The 26,177-nt window shown below is 41.2% G+C and overlaps 1 protein-coding gene across 7 annotated transcripts in view; it reads left to right on the forward strand.

Annotated features, from left to right (window-relative positions):
• The window catches only part of bnc2 (basonuclin 2), a 178,231-nt gene extending 165,208 nt beyond the window's left edge, over positions 1-13,023 (forward strand). For 6 of the 7 annotated variants that reach the window (XM_042430079.1, XM_042430094.1, XM_042430103.1 and 3 more), the window contains one exon: positions 7,332-13,023. In XM_042430079.1, the coding sequence (XP_042286013.1) occupies positions 7,332-8,154 (823 nt within the window). In that variant the 3' untranslated portion in view covers positions 8,155-13,023. Of the gene's footprint in view, positions 1-6,185; positions 6,260-7,331 lie in introns of all 7 variants that reach the window. The other variant, XM_042430107.1, reaches the window with a different exon arrangement.
• The last annotated feature ends 13,154 nt before the right edge of the window (positions 13,024-26,177 follow it).

The following is a 26,177-nucleotide window of genomic DNA, read 5'->3' on the forward strand; positions in this document are numbered from 1 at the left end:
TGTTTGATTCAATCTTTATCATATATTCTTATCTAAATAAGAGCACTACATAAATCTACAGAATATAATATTTTTTAAGGATATAGTAGTTTTATAAAGCCATATTAAAACATAGTTCTATAGATACAAGCATTTTTGAGAGAGATATGCCTTTTAATTTCATGTTAATTAAATAAGATTTAACTGCAGTATTTGATTAGGGTATTATATTTAACACCACAACTTAATGTCTGTTAGCTAACAGAACACAAAAAAATGAATTCAGGGACATCTGCTCCTTGTCAAGTCAATGTTCAGAAAAGTAGGGTGTCAGGATGAGAAACACATACACATGCATTCAAACATGTACTAGACCATACCCATCAACCCTCCAGCTGTAGTGTGTTGTTTACCTGCCCTCACTACCTCACCTTGTCACAGGGAGGTGAAGGTGCATATATTAACATAGACAGCGGTTTGTCAAACCACTGCATTTATTAGCGCATTAGGAGGTGAGGCTAGCCATGTTCACCTGGGCTTGTTAGCACATATCAGTCCCACACACTCACTCCTCTGAATATATATATACTGTAGCAGCATTGGCAGCAGGTTGATGCCACAACACATGCCCTGGGCTAGCACAGATGGCTCCCCCATCATGAGAGTGACTTTTAAGTGTTATATTGGCCAGTGTTCAGTCAGGCTTAATGAGTAGAATTTCTATTTCACAATCCTTTATATATATATATATATATATATAGCTGCTAATAATATACATTAGAATTATTGATATTAGAGAAAACAAACAGCTGTATGTGCATTCATATTTCAGCCCTGATGACACAGAAAATCATATTCCCTTGCCAGTCATGTAAACAACAATGGTAACTTGACTGAGTTATCCAGTCAATCAACACAGCAGGGACATAGTGTCAAATGGCCCTTGAAACAAAATGTAAATCCCCCAAACCCCTCTAAAATACACAGTACTTCAAGTGTAACAAATACCTCTACTGCTTACTCTCTTTAATAGAAGTCAGCTGCTAAGCGGCCTCACTTTTTTTGTTTTTTTGTTTTTCTTAGGGAGACTAGAGATGAAAAAAAAATCATCATGTAACATCCATGACAAGTGACACTTTATTTTCAGTAAGGGGCAAGTTACAACTTACTTCATGCTTTCAATTGGCAAACAAATCTTCCCAGAGGGAGCTTTATATTTTTCCTCCGTGTTTTGTCTCACCCACACACTGCCTCTGCCCCCCCTTATCTCTTCCTCCACCCAAACCTGCTGCTCCTTTTCCACCCCAAGCCTTTTATTACATTTGTTGTTCTGGTGGCATCTGTTCCTACCACTGTTTGTTCATTAGCATCATGTAAATAGAGCAGGTGACTCTGGGACTCTATTAGAATGGATGCGGGTGGGGAACAGGGGAAGCAGAACAGGAGAAGAGTTAGCATTAGTGAAGGTGCAACCCCCGCTGCTCACCTGATGCAGCTGTGCCAACAGCAGCAAGATGGCAGGAAGTGTTATTATAGCATGCATTGCCTCAGTGTGGTGTACTGCCACCATTTGTTAGCTCCCCTCTTTTGACAAGGCTTTAGGAATCGAGAATGCCTAAGGCATGACTGGGCCGCTGTGTGCATGCACATTTTGCACGCTCACTTGCAGACACATACACACACACACACACACAGGGATACTGCATGTACAAATAGATAACAGAGAATACAATTTGTTCTAGTATACACTTTATCTATTTGTAATTAGCCACCTATTGCTGTAAAACAGGTGTTTTATGTAAACAATTAACAGCTTTATTTCAACCTACATATAGCAAGAAGATAGAAATTTAACATGAGAAAAGTTTTCAATGGTAGTTACACCTAAGAGCTTTGTAAACTCAAATGAAAGACTAACCTTTCCAGAAACTAGCTCACACATGGCAAGAGCACCACTGGAAGCAGATGTTGTTAAGATTTTAATCTATGCTAAGGCCGTTATTGTGAATCAGAGTTAAATAAATTTAATTCTGACAGCTGCCCTGCTTGTGCCAGTGATACAACTTTGTCGTTCACATTAGTGTCATCTATTCACACTGGCATCTGCTACAATGACCCCATGATGGCTCATGGAAACTTCACTTAACTACAGTGTATGAGATGGCAGGAATGAGAAGGGAAAAAAATCATCAGAAAAGAAGAGCGCAAAAATATGGTGTGGAGAAGGTGCATTTTCACAAATATGCAGTCAGGGGTTTGGCATCAAAGAAAGGGTTGAGTGGAGTCCTTTAGAAAGGCAGAGGGGTTCAAAGATTAGACCACATTGCACAGAGAAAAGGTAAAACCTCAACATGAACTCTTCCTTATGCTCACTCACTGTGACAGCTTGGATGTGCGTGTGTGTGTGTGTGACAGTTTAAGTCCATGATGAGAAACATCAGCATATAAATGCCATTCAAACGCAAAAAGTGGCAAAACATATGGGAGACAGAGATAACTTTGTAGCAAGGAGGGACAATTGCTGCTGTGAACATAATGCATCTTTCAGCCAGGGATGTACAGTATAGCTCTGGGTGGGTAAGACCTAAGCACACTATTGTTTCCATACTTTTTCTGTGGGGGATAAATTCCTGATAGCATATGGGACATATTACTCTGCTGCTGGTTCAAACAGGGAACAAAACAACTGAAATAAGAGCAGTGCATTGCTAGAGGAATCCTGAGGCTTTGAGACGAGTCAATACACAAGCCGGGCTCTCATCAAATCTGTCCCTGGATAATCCTCTAATGACATAATGCATGTTTGAGTGTAATGGTAGCAATAAAATGAGAATATAATTTGGTTGTTTTCATAAAACCATTTGCTCTGATAAGATTAAGAAACTGCATGTACAAAGGAATTTGCGCAAAATAATGTTTAGAATGTTTATTACTAGTAAATTAGATAAATCAAACTCCATTCTTATTGCTAATTAGATTTTTTTGTCAAAACTGTTGGTAGTAATGATTAATAAGCAGCTCTTTCCTGTGGTTCACCTCAGTCATAAAGAACTGATAAAACAATACTTAACACAAAGTAATACTCTAAAAAAAAAAAAAAAACAATTAACATATTGGATCTAATAAGGGGAAGGTAAATCTGTAGTTGTTTGTGCTTTTTGTTACAGCTGACTAATATATTCTAAAGCAGCTTTGTAATATGTAACCCTGCCTGGCTTTCTCTTCTCAGTACCTCCCAAACAGCTGTTGACATCCAGAAAAAGGGAAGTATCTCTGAATTTCTGATTAGTCCATTGACTGAGTGAAAAGCCAAAGGCACGTAAACACACCATCAGACAGTGGCATCAAAAGCTCCTGTATCAAAGTGAGGAAGAAAACATAGGAGAGGTCATTTGATCTACTGAGAAAAACAACCAAGAGCCAATGACATTGTCAGAGTAGGACGCACTGTAAATGTGCTGCCATGGAAAAAGTATCACAAATGTTTGGATCTTTGCCCTATTTACAGTATAAGACTGTAGAATGAACAGCAGATCTCTCTCTCTCTCTCACACACACACGTGTGCACATGAATACTGCACATAATCAGACTCAGGAATACAGGAAATGATCATTTAATGTGCCCTTGAGCAAGCATATAATGTGTGTATGTTTTTAAGTGTAAAACAGAGAGCGACACAAGAGTACGTGTGTGTGGTTTTACAGTGGGGTGTTTTCCTCCCAGCCTCCTGGCCGTCTGCTGCACGGAGGTAAATGATTACATATTTATTGTGGGGAGCGAGCAGCGTCGGCAGAAGTGTTTTAGAAGCTGCATGATTAACTGCTGGAAAGGCACACGTACCAGTAATCATCACCATTATTAGACTTGTTAATCATATTTTTTAAACCGCTGACAAGAGTTGCCTTACTTATCTAATTTTTATCAGCCTACCCTGCTTCTTTTTTTTTTTTTTTAAACCTTCACTCCAACATTTTAACCTGCTCCTTCTATGTCGCTACAACAACTAGGTGTCTTCCTCGTCCACATTCCCATGTTGCAGCAGCACGCAGCCCATGGTCCCAGCATGGGCCACTGCAAACGGAGAGAGTGAAGGTTAATTATGTTGGAGAGTCTCTTTCCTCCCCACTCCTTCCTCTCTCTGTCTCCCTCCTTTTCCCTCGGTCCCCTCACTGCATGTGGGCCCGGCTCCGCTGCTTGAAAAACAGCTCTCTGTTTGTCTCTTATAAACAAAGGGCACGCTGCTCATAGAGAGAATATCTTAGCAAAGCCACTCACCCCAGTTCAAAATATATGCTGATTAAAAGACGCAAGCTTGAAATATTCCATCCCTTTGGTTTATCCCTGACAGTTTTCTTGTGATGTATTTTTAGGAGAATAAGGGGAATTATTATATTCTTAGATGAATAACATATTGAGTCTCATGCAAGTACACTGTCATCAATAGAATTCTAGTTAAAATCTGTGGGTAATTTCAAGTCATTAAATTATAACTTGTACATAAAAATGTTTTTCATGTGATATTTAATGCATATTTAATGTCTATCCACTCATTTATTTGAGGATCCTCAAATCATTGTAGCCTTTGTTGTTCAACAGACTGAAACAATGCAAAGCAGATAAAGCAGTGACAGAGAGTGATAAATGTTACTAAAACTCTTGTCCTCCCACTTACACACAAAACCTCATAACACACCTCAAATGACAGGAAAGACAAAGAACCACTGGTGTCAGTTTAATACCACTCAGCCCTCCGTCTCATTTACAAATTATGAGCCATTTAGACAACATACACACATGTATACACACACATACGCACTGACACAAAAACAAGGGCAAGGGCCATCAGATGAACCTAAAGATGATTAACGCCGGGTTGGGACAGGCACACTCTCACTCTACCTCCTCTGCACAGTCAAAAATGGGCTCTCTGGAGGCCTCCCCCATCTTTTGGGCGAAGATGAGACTGTCAAATTGGTTTGCCAGCCACATTACTGGCCAACAGGGAGGTGGAGATGGAGGAAGGGGGGGTGGGTTGGGGTGGGGGTCGACTAAGGAGTTGGGTTTGGGGGAGGAAAGACAGAGCATACTGAAGTGGAGTGATGGAGGTGGAGGAATGGAGGGGAGTGGGAAATGGGGCAGAAAGTCTAAATCTGATAAATGAAGGGATAAGTGCATTATGCCCACTGTGTGTGGATTCTGCTGACTTATTTAGATTTCTTAGAGAAAGAAGACATTGCCAACACAAGGATTAAACAATGTTTATGCAAATGATCAGAAAGTGGGCTTTTTTCTCCTCTGCAGTTCTTAAAATTATGGTTACAAATGATAAATTGATTTTTTTTTTCCTTCCATTTATTTTATGTTATTTGCATATAACTATACAATGGATAACAAGATCATAATAAATGTGAATATTGTTCATTAGATATTGTTGTAGTATTCTAACAATGTGGTGTGCATTTTGAGTATTTTAAATGGCTACTGTAGCTATAGCGCAGACTACTTACTGCATGACATTTAGCATGTTTGACTTTAATATCTTAAAACTGAGGTAGCCATGGTTAACTTAGAGCTTATTAGCAGTGAGAAGGTGTTGTTATAGAGATGGAGACATGTTGCAAAGGACCTGCCTACCTGAGCATCATCAACAGCATTCTGAAATTCAGGCTTAACTGAGCAAATCTATGGCCTCTCTGACATCAAAGCCTGGTAGTTGGAATCACTGCAGTTGAAATTAAGGAAAAAACATGCCCATTTCTTTATATACTGATCACTGATTACGGCATTTGTCAGACTATCTAGAAACACTCCGGCCTCCAACAGCCAAACGTCCACACATGTATTTGACTAGACAGGGATGCAACGCCACAGGCACTGAATCATGACTCCCATATTTTATCCATAAGCTAACGCCATATGGGTGCAACTGTACTATCAAAGGATAAAAAAGAACAAAGGATTTATATAGTCTTTTTGAACGAAGTCCCACTATATGGAAGTAGTATATTTTCTGTTTTTCACACACAAACCTACAAACAGACACAAGCACGTACAAATACACACACACACATGCAGTGACAGCCACGGCCAATCGATTTGCCACGCTCTCTCTCCTCAATGCTGACAATGCTCGAGTGGACGGGCTCCTGGTTGCCTGGTTCACAGAAAAGGGTCCCTCAAATGAATGTATTTTTACCTCTTGCAGGACAATGTCGGATAGGGAAGTAAATAATTAAAGGAAAGGGACCCTTTTTGACTGCATCAACCCTGCCACTGCTGGTAAGCTCTACTATCCATTGTGACTCCATTTTTGCCCGTCCTGATAAGGATGACCCTTTTCTTTTCTTTTTTTTAAATTTTTGTTTTGTTATACACACATGTGCCCTCCCTGCATGGAAACCCTTCACATTAAAAGGCACTGAGTGTATGCATATTTTCTTATTTGATTTAAGTGCTGACCTGATATGAAAGGAGTGGGCCTTGTTTATGTCATATATGACGCCGGTCATTAGTTGCTTAAGTTTCCTTTCTGTGTTATGCAGTTTTATTGTGACATGTGTGGCGTGGGTACCCTTTTCCTTAGTCCAACTTGGCAACTGTGAAATTGGAGTGAAAAAGCATTGAATTAGATTTTTCAGGCCCATTTCACCTTGCATCCTTTAGCATGGCTTTGTATGTTAACTGAAACCCACACTAATCGTATCTTGGCTTAAGCATGGCACTTGTTACTGAGTTTCTTTCATCAGCTGTAGCACATTGTGTGATACAGTTTGCCTTGTGTTTGGGAAAAAATGCCCATCTTAATTAAATCCAGGGCTACATAAAGACATGTTCATTGAGGTGCTCGATTAAGCCACCTCCAATAGGGAACGAATGCGATAATGCTGTCAGGGCCTAGTGCTAATATGCTATCCAGTTCCCCTCGATTATCACATTACCACAGCTCGAATCAATTGATAAACTCCCATTCAATATGGTGGAGTATTTAATTGAGTCAGAGTCTATTGGATTTGAGGGCTGTGCAGTGCAGACATGCTGACAGCAGTAAACACTAGCAGGATGCTCTCTCTCTGTGCTATGTTAGTGCACTTTTCCGAGGAGAGCTGCAGGGTGGATTTCTCTCTCTGTGTGACTGTCTGTGTATCTCGACTGATAGTAACAATAGTTACACATGTAGCTGTTCTTGCATATTGAATCTTTATAGTCTAATGCCATTTTAGAGAAGTGAGAAAACTTAAAATACATGATTAAACAGAGAATTTATATTGCAACGTGGTAGCTTTTTTTATATGACAGTGTTTTTTGTACATTGGCAGCATTCTTATCTATAATTATGTTTCCCCCACATTAGGCACAGCTCCAACATTAACCTGCACCGCAAACTGCTGACCAAAGAGCTGGACGACATTGTCCTGGACCCCCAACTCACGCCACTGCCCAAGGACCTGCGAGCCGAGTTACTGGCCAAGATCTATGCTGGGCACCACATGGGCTTGGACCCTATGGCCGGGATGGGCATCGGAGGCGCCAGCTTCGGGCCCACCGGCCTAAACCACGATGCCCGTTCCCCCACGAGCAATGAGTATCCCCACCACCCTCTCAACCAAGACCTTAAAAACCACCACACCAATGGCTTCTCCCGGGGCCAGCCAGACGACTACATGGTGTTGGACCTGAGCACCACATCTAGCGTTCAATCCAGCAGCAGTGTCCACTCCTCACATGAGTCAGATGAGGGCAGCGATGAAGGCATCCTATTGGATGACCTGGAGGAGGAGGAGGGAGAAGAGGATGAGGAGGAGGGCAACAGTGAGGGGGAGGACTGCTCCCAGCGTGCCACGGGGCGGGGTGAAGGGAGGCATCAGGATGAGACTGGAGAAATAAGAGGAGGACGACAAGGTGATGGGTTGGAACCTTCCTCCTCGCCATTCCTCCTTTCGTCCACCGGGGGCAGTAACAGTGGCAGCAGTGGGATCCTCTGCAACATCTGCCACAAAATGTACAGCAACAAGGGGACCTTGCGCGTGCACTACAAGACTGTGCACCTGCGTGAGATGCACAAGTGCAAAATCCCTGGTTGCAACATGGTGTTCAGCTCTGTGCGCAGCCGTAATCGACACTCTCAGAACCCCAACCTCCATAAAAACATGCCCTTCTCCACAATAATAGACTAAATAATGACTTGCTATTCTACCCTCCTGTCAGTCTGCCCGCTCCTCCCTTCATTCCTCATCCTAATTCCTCCTCAAATTAGCTTTTAACCCCAGCCCAGGGCCATCAAATACAAGCTAAATGCCTGTATGCCTCCTGCCCATCCTCTGACATTTCTATGTCCCTCTATAAAATTAATTGACTCTAAATACAGTTTATTATTGTGACCTTTGACTTTTCCTTCTTTGGAAGAACAGGATGACACTCTTGAGCATGGAGTTTGCTTTATAACAAAACTCCAGTTTCATAAACCCCTCCATCTTTCCTTTCAAACTTCTCCCCACTTTGTTTTCATGTCCGTCTCCAAAGAATCTATTCAAACTCTTATTTGTGACTTTGCCTGCAGAAATGATAGTATTAAAAAAAAAAGAAAATCTTCTTGTTGTATTTGTGTAATGATAGCTTTTAAATGAACCCCTTACAAAAGCATGACAGCTTCATTTGTAAATAATGTCCCAAGAGGCTTTTGGTGTAAAAGAGTTGTGTTGATGGTTGTTTGCTTCTTTTTTCTCTCTCTCTTTATGGTTTTATGTTACAGTCCAGTACAATACTTCCAGCTTTAGGCAAGAAAGAGGTAGCATCTTACTAGCTTGACTCATTTATGTTAGCTTCAAAGACACATTTTAAACTGAGTCCTAGGAAAAAAAGAATATCATGTGACTTGTTTTATCTACTTGTTAGATATTCAGAGGTTGCCGGCATGCTCTTTTAGGCTCCTACACTGATATCATTCTCTGTATTTCTATTGATTTTTTTGTCTGTTATGTTTATGAGCTTTAGTATACCAATTCAGTTTTTGCACTTTGCATCTATACAAGGGGATGTGTAATATTATTATAATGAGGACTTTTGCAATGGTGAGTTTAGGTGTTGTTCGGGGTCATTGATGGCTACAGCGCCAGGGGAAATGACAGTACCTTCAACATACTTGTGCCAGTTTCTTTTTGCACGTGCTCAGTTTCAAACACAGTTTCACAACAGAAAACATTAAGAAAACGTCCTCCATAAACGAAACTCAAGATCTTCCCCCATCGCTAGGCAACATGTTGAAAAGTGTCTCCAAAGTGTCATGCTTCAAAAGTAATATAGGTGTGACTGAATATAAACTGCTGTTTCACAAACACAAAGATTTTGAATACTGATACATTCTCTCCTCATCTTTTTTGTTTAAATCTGTGTATGGTTGCCAGTTATCACAATAGTTAATTCAGAGGTTTAGTGGGGTAATCTGTCTAAAGCATGAAATTATTGTGACATTGTCAAACAAGGTAATCAATGAATAATGAAATATGACTCTCCCATGGATTTGAAAAAAAAGAGAAAATAGAGAAAAAAAGAGGAAAATAGTCCTTCAACTGTGACCAAAACAAAAGTGTTTGGCTAAGAAAAGCTCTTTCAGTGAGACATTGTACTTAAATCATGCCCCATTGGATTGATATGATGCACTTGAGTCTTAAATCTTTTGCTGTGATATTTTAGGTATCAGTTTCCATTGCTGAGTGTCGGCTACAAATGTACTCTATGAAAAATGTTGCCATTTTCCTGGCATTTTTAACATGTCCATGACTGTCTTACGGTACAAATATTTCCAGTAACTGGGCAAAGTAGCCAAGGGAAGGGGTATTTATTGGTGGGTGATGTATCCTCATGGAGATTTTTTTTTTGTCCAGTATGAGAATATTTTTTGTAAAAAGACAAAAAATAAGAGATTGTTCCTCAGTTTGACTTGTTTATCAATGTATTAGCAATGCCATGTGTTACTATACAAGGAGATCTTCTCTTACTTGACTGGTGCTACACACAGAGGGAAAAATATGCAGTGTTATGTGGTGTGCTGTACAGTATTCACAATACCTTACATCCATAACAGTGTTGAGTTCCATTTGTTTCATACTTAAGCCATTTTGCAATATAGACATGACCTATTCTAGTGAAATATTTCATGCCTTTTTTTAAAGACTCAACCTATATGACACATGCAGTTTTCAGTCCTCTCTTCTCAGAGATAAAGAGAGTGAGACAGAGAGCTGAGGCTGATGGAAAGGTTGCGGAGGTGGAAGGCTGACTAGGGAGGAAAGGATGACAGCAACGATCATTAAAAATGTGCTGCTTCTCCGTTACCTGGAGGCGTCCCTGCCATTCCAGCTTCTTCTGTCTAATAACTCACTTGTCACTTCGTTACACTGCCAGACGCCAAGGTTGCTGACAAGACTGTGACACTGACAGAAAGAGAAAAAGAAGGAAAGACAGAGTGTGCTTTGAACAATTCGATGTGACTCATTCAATTTAGTTGAATTCAATTAATCTATTCATTCTCTGTGTGCTTATTCTCATTCAGGGTCACTAGTAATTCAATTCAATTCAGTTTCTTTTTCTCATTCTGTTTTTCTCTTTGTCTGTCAGAGCACAGTCATTTAACAACCGCCTTACCCATTTCTTCAACCCGCCACTCACTTACCACCTCCACACCCCACAGCGCAGGTCCTACAGGGACACACACTAATAGTGTATGCTTAAGTTCACTGGACGGCCATGGCATAGGAAAAAGGGATGGGTAATTGCCTGTTTATCCCAAGTGAAGGGAAAATTGAGTACAGGAACCCCTGCCTTCTCCCAGGAGTGGGTTTCACTGAGGCGCTTGCTGCCTCATTCACTCATTCAATCCCCCTGGCCCTCGCTCTGGCAGAAATAAAAAAGTGCTCCTGCAGGAACCCTGCTGACAACTGTCTCTCTAACACACCACACACACACACACACACACACACACACAAAGAAGAGCGGCGTACACTCACATATACTTCCTATTTACAGGCCAGAAGGATGACAAGAACTAGATGACTTGTTAACCTCTAGTGATGGAGGAGACAGGGAAATATAGAGTCTTCTCACCACAGGAAATGAAACTCTCCGTCTAGCATTAACATTATAGCCTCTGCCACAACATAGAAAGATCACATTACATTATGAAGAATGGCAGGCATGAAAAGTCAGAAGCTGTTATTCTTATTTTATTTTAAATATCCCAACATATTCAACAGCCAATGATTTTATGTAAAGAGGACAGTGATTAAATGAAGAAAATCTGTTAAAAAGTTCAGCAAGCTCAGAGACTGATTTGTACTGTATACACAACATATCAAAAGTCATCTTAATATAAACGTGCTCTGCCCAATAATCTCATCTTCTATGTCTTGATCTGAGAAAACCAAGTTTTCAGACTCTTAACACATTCCTTATGTCCTGTTCATTGCTGTCCATTTATTAAGCAGCAACTGCAGTGCATTACTTCTCTATCAGTGCACGCCAGACAGAAAACTGAATATCATAAAAGAGATTCCCTTACAACACCCTTCTCTTACCTCCTACGGGCTTCTAAAGTCCTGCATGGCGCTGGTCATGCCAGCAGAGCTCAGAGCTGCAAGAGGCTGGAAATAGAGCTGAGAAAAACATGCAAACGACTGTCGAGCAAAAGCCATGGAGACAGACAGCGAAAGGGGAAGGGAGAGATGGTGGAAAGGGATTGGGCTTAGAAAGTGGTCTGGCTGGAGCCTTGCGGCAGTCACTTAACAAGGCAGGGGAGGAAGAGAGGAACAGAGAGAGCAAGAGAGCAGCAGGGCCAGGACTCCCCAGGATCGCCAGCTTCTTCTTGATTGCCTGCTGGAGAGCGATCGAGCAACCCCTCACATTTCCAACCCCTCTCCCCCTACACTCTGTTCTCCTCTGAGAAATGACCACCAATTCCCCCCCTCTCCTCTGAGAAAGCCCCCAATCCAATCTTTGTCTTTTTTACTTCTCCAACCACATGGGCCCAGGTGCATTCTGCTACCTAGTGACCAGGCTGTGGATCACGAGGAACACATCACTTAGAGCACCTCATTGGCCCAGACTACTGGAGTGAATCTTTAATATTTGATTAGAGGAGCGTCAGGCATCAATTATTCTGTAATTCTACATAGCACGCAGAGGGAGAATGGGATGGCAAACGGTTGAAGCAGCTGACCTGTTAATCACTGTCCGTTTTTTTTCACATCACTGAGTGAGTAAGTGAGCACAATAGGTCTAAGCAGAGAGGATGAGAGGTGACACTGCATGCAAACTGTCCAGTTAATGTAGCTCATGGAACAGGGTGGGATTAAAATGTTTGATGGGACATAAGAAATATGCAGAAAAATACACATATTCGTGGGTTTGTATAGATGCTTCAGTCTCATGTGTTATGTTTAAAAAAAATACCCTCATTAATTTGAACTGGAACCTGTGAAATGTCAACAATCCTGAAAAAAAAAAAATACTGTAAATTCATATTGCTCAAAACGTAATGTTTTCCATTGTGCCAATCATATTTTACAGTCTTAAAGTATAAATAAGCTTGAGGACGTGGTGAATTTAGATTTTTTGTTTTTGTGTATCCAATGCATTTGTGTCTGTGTCTTAAAATGCCCGTGTTACGGCACTGGCACTCGACAGCGTTGCATGGCTACATAGTCGCACCGCAAAGAACAAACAGAGCAGAGGAGCTTGTATCACTTTGGTGTCAAAATGGTGATTTGGAAGCCTCATGAATACTGTATGTTACCTAAACCGGTGTTTCCCATTTGCAGACAGGAGGAAAAAAAAATGGTCCTCTTTTTAAAAGACTCTTGTTTCTTTTTTTTCTCTCTTTTTTTGCCTTTCTTGTATTTGTTTCTGTATCATAACTGTCTATGGTTTTTGCATAAAATGCATAAGGGTTTTGGGATGTAAATGGAATTTTATTCATATTTTGTCCAAATACCTCTTGTAATTTGTATCAGAATTCTTGTACAATTTTTATATTAAAGATTTATCAGTCACTGGTATTTTGGTCATTGATATAATCACAAAATAGTGTTATTCTAGCAATTTTTTAAAATAATCTGAAAATTTCATTCTTCATAATGTAGAAAAAGTACCAGAGCACAGAAGCAATGTGTCAATCAAACCATTTTAACTAGACACTGTGATTTCAGCAGGTTTTACTGGGCTCTTTAATTACCCTATGATAAAAATCATTAGGGAAAAGGCTATCTTGACCAATTAGTGGACGATTAGATTAATAGAGTTATTAAAAGATGTACTGGCATGAGGAGAAGCTGCTGCTGGTGTTAGCAAATTAGTAAGTAAGATGGTCATTGAAGGAGGGAAACGTAGGACATACACTACTTTTGTCTGATCATATACCTAAATTAAATTACTGAAAAGGTACCTGTGAAGGCACTACGCTTTGAGGACTGATGCACACTAAATGTATGTAACACAAGCTATTATTTAGCACAATTAATTAATACAATTAAGGAAAAAAGCACAGGTGTGAAAAACATAATGCCTTCTAAAATCAATATACTTACTTGGAGTTTTATAAAATCATTTATCTTTTCATTGTTCACTTCACATAAAACAACTTACCATTTATGAATATTAACATCAGTTTTCTTTAAAAACTGTTAAGTAGACCAATGATGTGATGCTGAGGATAGAAACTGACAATGACAAGAGACAAATGTAGGGTCGTTTTGCAAAAATGACCTGTGCTGACATCATTTGCTGTGACTGGGGGTCAAATTACAAATTGATATGAGCTCCAGCAGGGATGTCATGTTTGCTCTGGTAACCAACAGGAACATAATGCCTCCTCCCTCCCCTCTGTGAAAGTGAAGGAGTGACATAGGCCTTATTGACCTTGAATTAGACACCATTCCTCTTTGTCACACACCAGTTCCTTGATCCCCTGTCATTGTTGATCACTGCACAACACACACACACACGTTTCAGAATAATAGCGCTGGATTGTATTGATTATATGCAGGGTTAGTAAGAGATACTCCCCCACTTCTCACAGATATCTTCAGCCACCCATCTTAAACACACAAACACACACTTCCTCCCTTAGTGACGACCTCTCACAAGGGAGGCGGTGGGCGCTGTCCGCCACTGAGTTGACCTCCCTTCTACATAACTGAACGTGATTCTGACGGCGGCAGGCCATCGATTGGCCTGACAAACACGCTGGCCCTCTGCTGACCTTTGAGAGGCAGAGCAAGAATACATACAGACAAAAAGACACAGCCAGGGCATGCTTTGTTGTGTCTGAACTGGAAAGGGTGCTGCCAGGGGCAAGGGGAAGAGGTTTACAGGGCAAAGATGTCAACCAGCCTATCTGTGTGCCTGTTGGCCTGTCTGTCTGTCTGTCTGACCTTACAGGTTTCCAGGAGTAATAATTAATTCACTGTTAGTCCATTGAAGAGTCTGCATCTATTAATGACGTGCTGATACATTTTGACAGATAGATATGGCAGAGTTACAATAAGACATCAGATTGGTCATGCAAACATTATTGTGCACACCAGTCTGCTCACATTCATCCTTACATCTAAGGGTAAATATATACTGTAGGACAAATAAATAGGACACAAGCAGCAGTGACACTCAAAGCACAGCAGATGCGGAGACGTGTTACAGAAGTTATTTTAAACACTCACATGAAAGTCAATAGTGTCTGGAAAGGGTTTCAGCTGCAGATTTCTACACCTAACATGAACAGTCTCAAGTTTAACAGACTTGCATGTCTGTTTCACTGTAGGATGAAGCCAGTACTGTCAGAGGGAACCCAGTCCAATACAGAGAAAACATGCAAATGTCACAGGGCACTGTCAGAAGAATCCAACTGTAAGGTGATAGTGTTAACTGCTGTACTTAGCCACCCTAAAATTACTACACAGTGTATACATGTAGTCAAATTGACATATATTTCATTATTAGGAGATCATTTTATTGAGAATCTTGCATAGGCGGAGTGCAAAATCAGCCACTGTCATTATCTTAGCAAACAAATACAGACAGAATCTACAGACTTTCGCTGTCAGCTACCTAATGTTAAACTCACTATCCATGTCAGATGCAGCACCTAAAGCTTGATGACATCTTAGCTTGACACTCTTTATTGTTTAAAAGGGGTTTGGCATTAACAACCACATCCAACTTTTCCAAAATGATTTTTTTTTGGTCACAGTTACAGTAAACTATTTCCAGGATACTCAGGGAACTTCTTGCACACAAAATACTTCATTGATTGATAATATAACAATAGTTTCAGTCATCTGCTTACTAACCATAGTCTATGTGATTTTTAATGCAAATAAGAGCTATTGTAACTGTGTGTAACTGAGGAACAACAAAGTGAAACGGTCTCTGAGCTGAGTTTTCTGCTATACTCTTTAAAAAAGCACATTATGAAAAGTGTCAAGGTGAGGAAGAGCCATCTACCATGAGATATTAAAGGCCAGAAACACAGACAGTCGTAAAGACAATGATGGGTACTGCACATCAGCTTTGTAGAAATTAAAGTAAAGTGTAACCTTTGATATTATTGTTGGTTATGGAAATAATACAAGTTTTTAAGCAACACTGTCTTTTAATCTATAAGCCATATCGAAATTAGATATCAGTCATATGAAGAAGTATGAAGAAGTGACCACGATAATACCAACCCAACAGTACTGCAGTACAGTGCAATACTCGCAACAGTGCAACACTGCGTAAAGCTCTCAAGTCTCAAGAAGATCACTATGTGTTACTGTATGAAACTGTCAATAAAAACAGATGAAAAAGTAAAAGGAAGTCATACGTTAAAGATACAGACACATAATTCTGTATGTAAACTAAATATATTTAAATGCGATTTCTGATTTCTGTCACCTACAACATGCAAAATTATTTTTTTTAAAACTTTACTTATCATGCATACACTCAAACACACACACCATTGAGTCACTGCACTGAAAGCAGGAATCAATTTTCATTGTGGACTAATTGATTGTAATTGCACACTATAATTAGAGTGTAAATTACCAGAATTTGGAGGGAAAGATGAGAAAAGATTTTATATGACACCACTTTTTCCCTGAGCTGCTAAATTTGAATATCCATATTTAATGTAACAATGACCAGAGACACGTCTTTTTGAAGGCTACAATACATAATTATACTAAAAGAGACTGGATGACTGTGAGCAGAGGCACTTATAAATGTTAGTGAATTGCTGAGAAAATGTGGAATTAAAGGGAATAAAATAGATGGTGACTCCTGAATTCTTATAAAAACTCATCTGCGGTAACATGAGCCTTGGCTGGGATGGACCGCATACACGTATAAGACTTTTTACTGGGCCTTATTGATTTGGTTCTACACCAGTGAGGCCTGCAATGCTGGCTAATGCTATTGACGAGCCATCAGTCTTGTCCAGAAGTGTGGAGGCATGCAGCTCTTTTTCCAAGACCAACCAAGGAAAGAGAGAGGAAGAGGAGAAAAGAAAGAGAGGGGAAAAACATCAATGGACAGTGATGGAGAGTGGGGAGGAGGGCGAAGATGCAAGCACAGCAGACAGACTCAGACCCCTGTCCATGGTTTGGGAACACTAAATTAGAAAAAAGACAAAAGGGATGAGAGAGGGAGAAACTGTAAACAGCCGCATCGATCCAACTAGTGTTGGGCAAATCAAACCATTACAGCCGGAGTCTCATGCCCCAGAGTTGAGGGAGATAGTGTGAATATCTATACACTTCCCTAGTGAAGAGAAAAGTTTGCACCAGCACACACTGGATCTCTTTTAGAATTGTTGGATTTAGTCTGCTTTCCCAGCTAAATAACAAGGTGGAAGTGCAGCAGGACAGGAAGGGGTTAACTCAGAAGAGGGTGGAAGGGAGGATGAAAAAAGCCCTCTGGCAACCCAGGGACAGAGGGAACGCTGAACTCATCACAAACCCCTCTCCTGGCGTCCGCCAGCACATAATGACCCCAACAAGACGGGAATCCCTTTTAATTAAAGTGAAGGGAGATCAGTTAAGCAGATGGTTGCCGACAAATATTAGGGGAAATAGAATGTTTAATGGTCTGTGCACTTATCGCAGGCTATTTTCCACACCCAGCCCCAAACTGATAAACAGGACAGGGCCTTGTTAATCAACCTTACAACCTTTAAAGCCCAAGATAAGAGAATAATTCAGGATCTTTGTAAATTAGCTTGAGATGTGGCTAAGACTCTGGCCCCTTGCGTACTCAGGGCCAGACTGCCGAGGAGGGAGAAGAATTTCTATCAGTGTAATAGCCTTGCGCCGTGGTGAAGAAGTTTGGGGGGAAAAGTACTTTTTTCCAGGGGATAAAGATATTTTCTGGTATTTTCATGAGTTTTTATTCCCCTTGTGGTTTGACCCTCTTGCCACCACCCTGCTGCGCTCTTATCAGTGACACAAGAGAGTCACCCACCTCATTGGAAATAATCTAAACAGAGAGGCGGGGAATCAGCAGCCTGAGCCGGTGGCCTGTGTGAGCAGGTTAACGGGCCCTCACCCCTCTAAGTCAGACACAGGTGGGGGTGGCTTGTGTTTATTTTGCAGATGATGGATTGAAGAGGAAGGGATTATCGACAACAGTCTGGTGAACAAGTCTGTTGAATGACAACAGCAGCAGACACTACTTTTGCTATAAAAAGCCTTATACAGACAAAGTATTTCTTCAGATAGCAGCTATTTCAAATTTCATATGACTGAGGATTCGTGACATTCATTTGTTATTCTAATATTCCTCATTGTACATTAAAGCACACTGGGTGAGCTACAGCACTGTGATTTAGCCTTTTGTCTCATAAAAAACAGAAAATAAACTACAAAGACTATTTCCAGTCAGATGCTTTCAGTTCCTCAAAAGAAAACAAGGATGCTTAAATCATTTTAATCCAAAAAATGCTATCTCAACCCAGAATGGTAATACTGCAGTGCACACAATGTGCAGCGTTACCATTCTAGTCAAAAATCAAACACAAAGGGGTAAGAGGTCAGAAACTGGTACAAATCACTGTTCCATCAACATTTTTATGCTATGAAATAAGTATGTTTAGCCACACCGTGTGATAACACATAGGCTATGATGATACGTGACATTTAAGTTTCCCTATATGGGGTCTGAGTCAGGTTTGCATGCCCTGAAAATTTGCCAAGTGAATTCAGTTAGAATACTGATTGTCCACCTCTCAATTTTCCAAAGGCATCACTGATGTTGTTTTTCAGTGTTTTTGTTTTGTTCATTGGAGGTCTATATGATAAACTGATTGACAAAAATTGCAAAAACCTACAATGAACGTAGACAATTGACTTTAAACTTCTGCTGTCTTCAGTGACCATATATATATATATTTTATTTTTTTTTACTGATGCAAATTTCTCCTTTTACCTTTTCTTAAATGAAAAACACATTGGCTGAACTCAGCTCCACCTCATCCTACCTCTTCCCAACCCCATCTTTTTTTTTTTAATCACTCACAGCAGAACCATACTTAATTTAGCCAGCATACGGAGCATTTCTGTTTTTCTTTTTTCACGAGTTAAGCTGTGTTGCTGTTCTAAGCTCTGTTGTTTCCTTCCTAGCCTCTTGGAAAAGGGACACCGGATTGAAGGTAATTACACAGAGAAATGCAGACATTTATCAGTGCTTGTGGTTTGGGACCTTAAATGGTCCTGCTGACAATTTTCCCTTAGAGTAGGCCACTGTGGAGCTGGCAGGTTCTGTTCGGAGCCCCAACGCTGGGCTTGAAGGCTCAGAGTGCTGCCATATGTTGGACCTCACTGGTGCCAGCAGCAAATGTGCTGAACAATGCGACTCAAACCATGAACTCCGTGCCTTGGCAGAGGGTGTGTGCATGGGCTACTTGCACGAGTAGAGAAGTACGCAGTTAACAAAAAAAGATTGTTTATAAAAGTCTATAAGTGTCTGTGTGTTTCCACAACTGTCTACCTGTCTGTCTGTCCAGTGTCAGATTGAGAACACATTGCATCCCCCTATTTCTTCAACACACACGCGCACACACATGCATACTCATATTAGTCTGAATATCCATGGAGAACATCCCAGATTGCAATGGGTCACACCTGGTTATGCTTCTTCCTTGTCTCCCCTCTCGCTCTACTCCCTGGTTCCCACACCGGCGGCATCTGGAACCTATTGGCGGCAGAGTCACACCGAGCCATAAAGCCCTCAAACGCTCACAAACGCACTAGGGGTAGAACGTCAAACAATGTTGGCCCAACAAGCTGCCAACAGACACAATGCATCTTGAACCTGAACAAACCCCACTGCTCATTTTTTATCCTCTCCGTCTCTCTGTATGTCTCTCTAAACTATTCCTCTCCTTCTCTCTCTCACAAACACCACCTGGGAATGAGTCGAGGGAGAATTTTTACATTTTTACCCCTAAATGGAATTGGTACTGATATTGAGGGAGCTAAATGTGGCTCAGGCGACTGAGACCATGGAGAAACAGACACTGATGAGGCCAAAAACTTTCTGTCAAAATAGCTTGTAATAGTAACACTACACTCCCATGTATTTAGATCTTGGTGCATGCACTAGCTGTGTCTATTCAAGGTTTTAATCAAAAGTCCTCGACAGTCACCATGCTCTGCCCATGGTGTCGTTAAAGGGTTAATGACTGCTTATGCCACCCGACAGATAATGTGATCTGTCCTGGATAGGATCTCAGGGGCGTGAGCGAGACACATTGTCACACAACCATCCTTTTAGACATGAGAGGAGCGGGGGTGGGGGCCATTCTGTCACAGTCTTGTAATGCTCTTATCGATTCTCCATATCTGTTACGGAGGCTGGGAAGCACGTCCCAAATTCGATATGCTTTTAATAGGGGCCAAGTTCTCCAAACAACAGAGTGCCGATCAAAATGGAAAAATAACTGAAAAGATGACAGCAACAAGAACAAAGCCTCTGCAATTGAGCAATTAAATAAAACTGAAGTACGTTATGTGTAGTTTGTCTGGCAATTCCTTTACACACTTTATATATTGCCTCCTTTCTCCCAGCCATTTCTACCCTTTTTGATTTCTGTGGCATAAAAAATGTTGGCCAGCGTTCGAGCACAAAAATCTGTGTTGGAGCTATTTCAAACCAGCATTTTATTGTTAACAAATGCTGCCTTTGATACTGGCTACAATAGGCGATACTTCACTGTTTGTTTGTGCTGGAGGTGAAAATGAGTTGCTAACATTTGGAAGGGAAAGCTTGTGAAATATAACGCAGCAACAACAAAAAAAAAATAAATGGCACTCTTTAATGTCGTGCAGGAGCCGGCAATGTTTTTCCACTCATTAGAGGGACTTTGAAGTGTGTGTCTGAAACCTTAGCTTGGGAAATCTGACAGACAAGATTGCGGTGCGCACTTTCTTCTCCAAGAACACCGCGATTCAAGGTAATATATCCACATCCTATTAGTTTGTGGTAAACTTACCAATTGGATGCAGGCAGACTGTGGTATTAGGCAGAACAGAATTTGATCATGTTGCCCATAGTATACAATACCATAGGTCTACATGGGGAGATAAATACAGTTCTGTCAAATTTAATTTCACCTCACGACTACAACCACAACAGCATTATTAAAAGAAAAAAGAGGTTTGTGTGAGAAGCTACATAAGTGCATTGCTGAGCTGAAGTCCTGAGGACTCTAGTGAGGGGTGGTGCAAAGTCTTGCCTCTTCACTGTCAGACCCCAGGGTGCTGTCTAAATTAACTGGGACGAGTGGATTGTTAGAGGGATGACCCTTTCCCTATTCACCCGGTTCCTCCTCCATACACACACACTTCATCACACATACACACTCTGAACGTCAACCGCTAAGCCTCAATAAATCTGATAAGCCACCCTGGTGGCTTCTGTGGCCAATCCGTGCAGAAAACAACATGGCCGGTATCAGGCAGCTGCAAAGCCCTCGTCAAGCGGGACTTCAAAGTGCTCTGAAGGGCCACGCTCGCACCCCTGAAAAAGCTGGCCCGTCTCTCAGCTCTCCCTTACCCCACCCCAGCTCCTATCCCCTACCCCCATGCCTGGGTGATGTCATTATTGAAGTCTTTGGCGTGCTATCCGAGGAGTAAGTTACCATTGACAGGTTCAGAGCCTGGCTGGCTCACCCATGAGGATTCATGACTTTGAAGCTATTGGCCTTAAGCTGCAAATTATTCTTTTCAGGCTCTTTCTGCTCTACCTACGGCTTTAATCCACACCCTCCTTCTCGTCCATACACTAGATCTCCACCAGACAGCACCCACTAGCTTGCACAGCACCCACTAGCCTGTACACACACACACACACACACACACACACACACTCATACTAGTTCGAGGGAGAAGGATAGAAACAGGCGCACAGAGGGAGAGAGAGAGGGAGCAAAGGCAAACACATGCTCACTCACTTTCCTAGATATCTGGAAACACATACTTTATTGAATAGCCTCATTGCCCCCCTCCTCAGTACAGTAAAGTTAATAACACCAGCAGGGCAGAGCAGTACCAGGCTCCAGCAGCACCAGTAAAGATCCTTTTAGCCTCAGCCCATCCATTCCTCACTCCCTTCATCAGCACTTAGTGGACATCTGTGCAGTGCCAGCCCTCTCCATATGCCACGGCGGTCAGAAGACAAACGACCATGTCAGTGCAGTGGCACGCCTGTATGTCTGATGCCACGCAGGGGTGCAGGGTGGGTGTGGTGCGGGACAGAGACAGGAAGAAGGCCAGAGTGGGTTAGGAATATGAGATAGGTGTGAAAAGCTGCCAGCACACAGAGAAAAGGGCAATGAGTTATCTAAACTGTAGACATATGAAATACCAAAACTAAGCAATGGCTTATGTGGCTTATAAGGCCTGTGTGGAAAAACAGAAAAAACACCTTACGGACTTGCTCTCAAAGGGCTCGTTTATGGTCCATTAACTATGCATATAGTTTATATTACTGCTGACAATTTTGCACACCATACCACAACTTTTGTCTTTCAAAATTCGATTGATTTGCCACCTTCCAGGCACCCATAGATTTTTGTTCATTTCACTAAGATGTTAAAATGAACTTGCCACCATCCATTCATTTTCTATATCTGCTTATCCTGTGCAGGGTCACGGTAGATTGGAGTCTATCCCAGCATACACTAGGCAACCATTGATTTCAATCCATTTTGCTATAGTTTTAAAATTATTTTCCAGGGAATAAAAATTAAATTGAATAATACAAGGTAATACAACATAAACAGACAATCATTTCTTATTACCACTTATTATTTGATGAAATTACCTCACAGTGCTAATGCAGTTGCAAAAAGGTCCCTCTTGAAAACTTCCTTTGTTGGTGCATTAAACCCAACATGCTAGATTTCAGAGTTGGCCCCCAAACAACCTTTGTAATGGAAGGAATGATGAAATTAATTTGCTTACCGTCTGTTCTGTAGATGGCACAGCTTTGATTTTCTGACAGCATAGCACATGAATGTAATGCTCTTCAACACATAACTCCCAAGTATGTGGATATTAGTGCATCCATGAACAAATCTCCAAGAGATCCTTTCTCACTCATGATTACATTACCACTCAAACACAATTTAACCTTGCCAGTTAATAAAAAATAAAGGCCACAAATTGTTCACTGTGATGGATGACCTATCCCAAGTCTCTCCAAGTTGATTTTCATAGTGTACTGTAATGAATGAACAAGTCTGCCAAGAAAGTAGGAAATCAATGTAGAATCATGAGGTATGGTACAATTGAATTAAAACAATGAACTCCCCTGGCACTGGCAATACCGCTGGCATGTTTCTTAAACATTGAAATAGCCTTTAAACCACAATTTCATATTGAGTAAAATGCAGTGTAAATGTGATTTTGGAGAAAAGCTTTCTCTAAAACAATGATGGGGAGCGGACAAGTCTAAATAACATTTGGTATACAGGACATACTGGTCAGCATACTTTAACGATAAATCAGCAAAGTTGTCCAAATGATTTCATAGTGCAAAGAATGATCCACATTCTTTCCACTCCGAAATGAAGCTGATGAAATGAATGTGACTGAAAGGTGACAGTAATAATTCAGGGACACAGAAGGTTAAACTTGTCATATTTGAAACCCAAGGCTTGCGTTTCAAGTGAAACGCTATGACTCACAAATCACTCTCATACTCATGCTCCAAAAACAAAAATCTGTGTCCAGCCCAGGCTGGAGAGAGAGAAGGATTGAAAGTGGGGGGGATGAGAGATGAGAGAAGGTGTGTTTAGAAAAGTAGGGGAGGAATAGCAGTATTCCCTAGGTAATGGGCTCTGGCGAAGGAACTGAGAGGTGTTTTGGCTTGTGTTGCATTCGGGGAGAGTGCAGCGTCTCCCAGAAGGAGGCTATAAAAAGACAAAGGAGGCAGGAGGCCATGTGGAGAGACTGTTGAAAGGGAGCAAACACCCACTCCATAATCCCACCACACTGCCACCATCACCACCACTGGGGAAGAGAAAGAAACACACACACACTGTGATTGAGATAACATAAACGTGATACTAAATTGTTATTATAAACAGACACACAGACACAAAAACAGTAAGAGCTGAACTTCAAGTTTAAACTTTATTGGTACCAGTGGCCAGCACTCGCAGCAAGTATTAAACACAACATTACATCAAGCACATAAGACTGACAGGCACAACAAACAACGGACAGAAAGCCGCCAATGGAAGGTGTTGATGGAGAGTTTTAGGCAAGCAGCATAAAACAAATGCGGTCACATGTGAACACATTTGGAAGTGGGCAGACATTAGTGCCAGTTATAAAGATCAGTATCAGTTGTGAGGACCTCAAAGGGGAACTGTAGATGTAACTAAACACAATGGTCTAAAGAGGCAACAAGGCTTGTACACACGCATTCACATACACAAAACGAAACAAGCCCTCAGGCCTTAAGTCAGCACTGACAGTTCGATGGACATATACACAAATATAGAAAAACAAATACATACAGAACACATGGTTTCACAGAGGCAGTGTTGAACATGTTTTCCTTCTGCCTACCCCCAAATATCTGAACCATGAGGTAAAGTTGGCTGTCTTTTGTGAACAACAGGCATAAAATGTAAGTCTGAATTCCTGACGCAATACAAATCAAAATCAAATGAATCCAAAGCCCCTCTCTGCTTTTGTTTTACTCCTGTCTTGGCCACCGTGGCCAACATGGTCAGTCAAAACATGGAAGCCTGATTTGAGTGAAGGGGATGAGACGTGAGAAACAGAGAGGAGAAAAAAGGACAAAGAAGAAAAAAGGGATGTGCCACATCCAATTCTGAATATTTACGTGTAAAATCTGCTCTGCAGTTCTTTCCCCCGAGCAGGTCCATGGGAATGCAATGCTCTGGCCCTTTGCCTGGGTAAATGTGTTCCCTATGTGTGGGCTCACTATCCCTCTGTGTTGTCTTCACCAGAAAGGGGAGCAACTGGGCAAGGTGCAAGAGAAAGGTGCCTCTAGTTAAAGAGCTTTTTTTCTACAGTTGCACATATGGTCGGGGAGAAAGAAAGAGAGAGAGTGAGAGTGAGAGGCAAAGATGGGGTGGGGCGAAACAGAAAAGCCATGGCTCTGTGGTTGAACCTGAATGTGGGAGGTCCAGAAATCCCCCCCCCACCCCCACCTCCACCACCACTACTATTAAATACCTTTGGAACATCCCGACTGGCTTTTAAAAAGAGCTGCAGAGGGTAACTGGTGGATATGGAGGAAACTAAGCATGCCCAGAAGGGGGGGATGTTGTGAATCGCTGGGTGTCCATGACCTGGCACTGCTCTAGCCCTCCAGCTCATTGTTCTGGGCCCAAGAAATCCTTTATAAGCCCATTAGAGTGTGAATTTTACCAATCAAATTGGAGTGTCTAGTACTAACAAATGCTAGCATTGGATTTTATTGCTGTTTGAGCCCTCCTGGTGCAGGCCTTATGGACTGTGTGGTCAAGCTGTTAGCCATTATATTGACAGGCATGCACACGTTTCTACATCTGGCCCTCTGCAGCTCTAACACACCAAGCCAATTACATGTTGTTGTTCTTTTTGACATATAATGTTTTTCGTAATCAGATAATTGCTCGACCCTTCAAACTCCCCCTAAACAGTTTTTTTCTCTCTATGCATGTGTGTTGCTGCTGAAATAATGTGCCAAAACTGCTTCATCAAAACATGATAGGGGAAAGGAAAAGGAATTTTTTTCTGTATGTGTGTATACTGTCTTTGCAGGGACTACAAGTAAATCGATGAGAGACAGGGAAAAAAAAAAAGAAAATTACTGGAAACCCTCACTCAAATTTGTACACGGTTCCACTTTCAATAGTGTGCACACATGCAGAGGAGATTTCCTGAAACACGTTCTCCATGACAAGAATCTGTCAGTTTCTAAATACTTGCATGTGAAAATGGCCACAAAGTATACTGAATGTGTCAAAACCCTGATGAAGGGAGGAGATCTCCTGATTGAGTCATGTGGTTGCATATTATCCCTCAAATCAACCAGCATGTGCTCTGCACTCACATCTGCCCAGAACACTCAAATCTACAGCACACCACACCACTCTGCCATTTAGCCCAAAATACTTCACACCCTCTTAAGGATATAAACATTATTGTTGGAAGACGTATAAATGAAATAAAAAAAAATAAAAAAATAAATAAAGCTTTTTCATCTTAAATCTTACTACTATTTTCTTTATGTTATGTGTTCTATGTTATTAATACTGCAGTACTTGAATGAAAAGTGCAGCACATATTAAATGTATTCATTCTTTTTATTATTTAAATGAAATGTAATCTAATGGTCAGGGTGAAACCATGATCTGTCATTAACAACAGACCTTCCTTTTGATTTTTAACTGTCTGAAACATTATGCATTTATGGGGAATATTTGCAAAAACCTCAGGAATCTGCCCTTCTACGATTAAGACATTTCCATAAAACTACATGCAGTCGTGCCATTTCATGGAGCTACAATATACAGTGAAAATGCAGAAATATAAAATGTTATGGACAAAATGTACACTGCAGCAATTTAACTATGATTCCTCTAGTTTGTATGCGCATCTCCAGCCTTATAGAAGCCCTCTCATTAAGAGCAATTGCCATCTGCACA

This window comes from Thunnus maccoyii, chromosome 2 (assembly GCF_910596095.1).
Source record: "Thunnus maccoyii chromosome 2, fThuMac1.1, whole genome shotgun sequence".
Lineage (NCBI taxonomy): Eukaryota > Metazoa > Chordata > Actinopteri > Scombriformes > Scombridae > Thunnus > Thunnus maccoyii.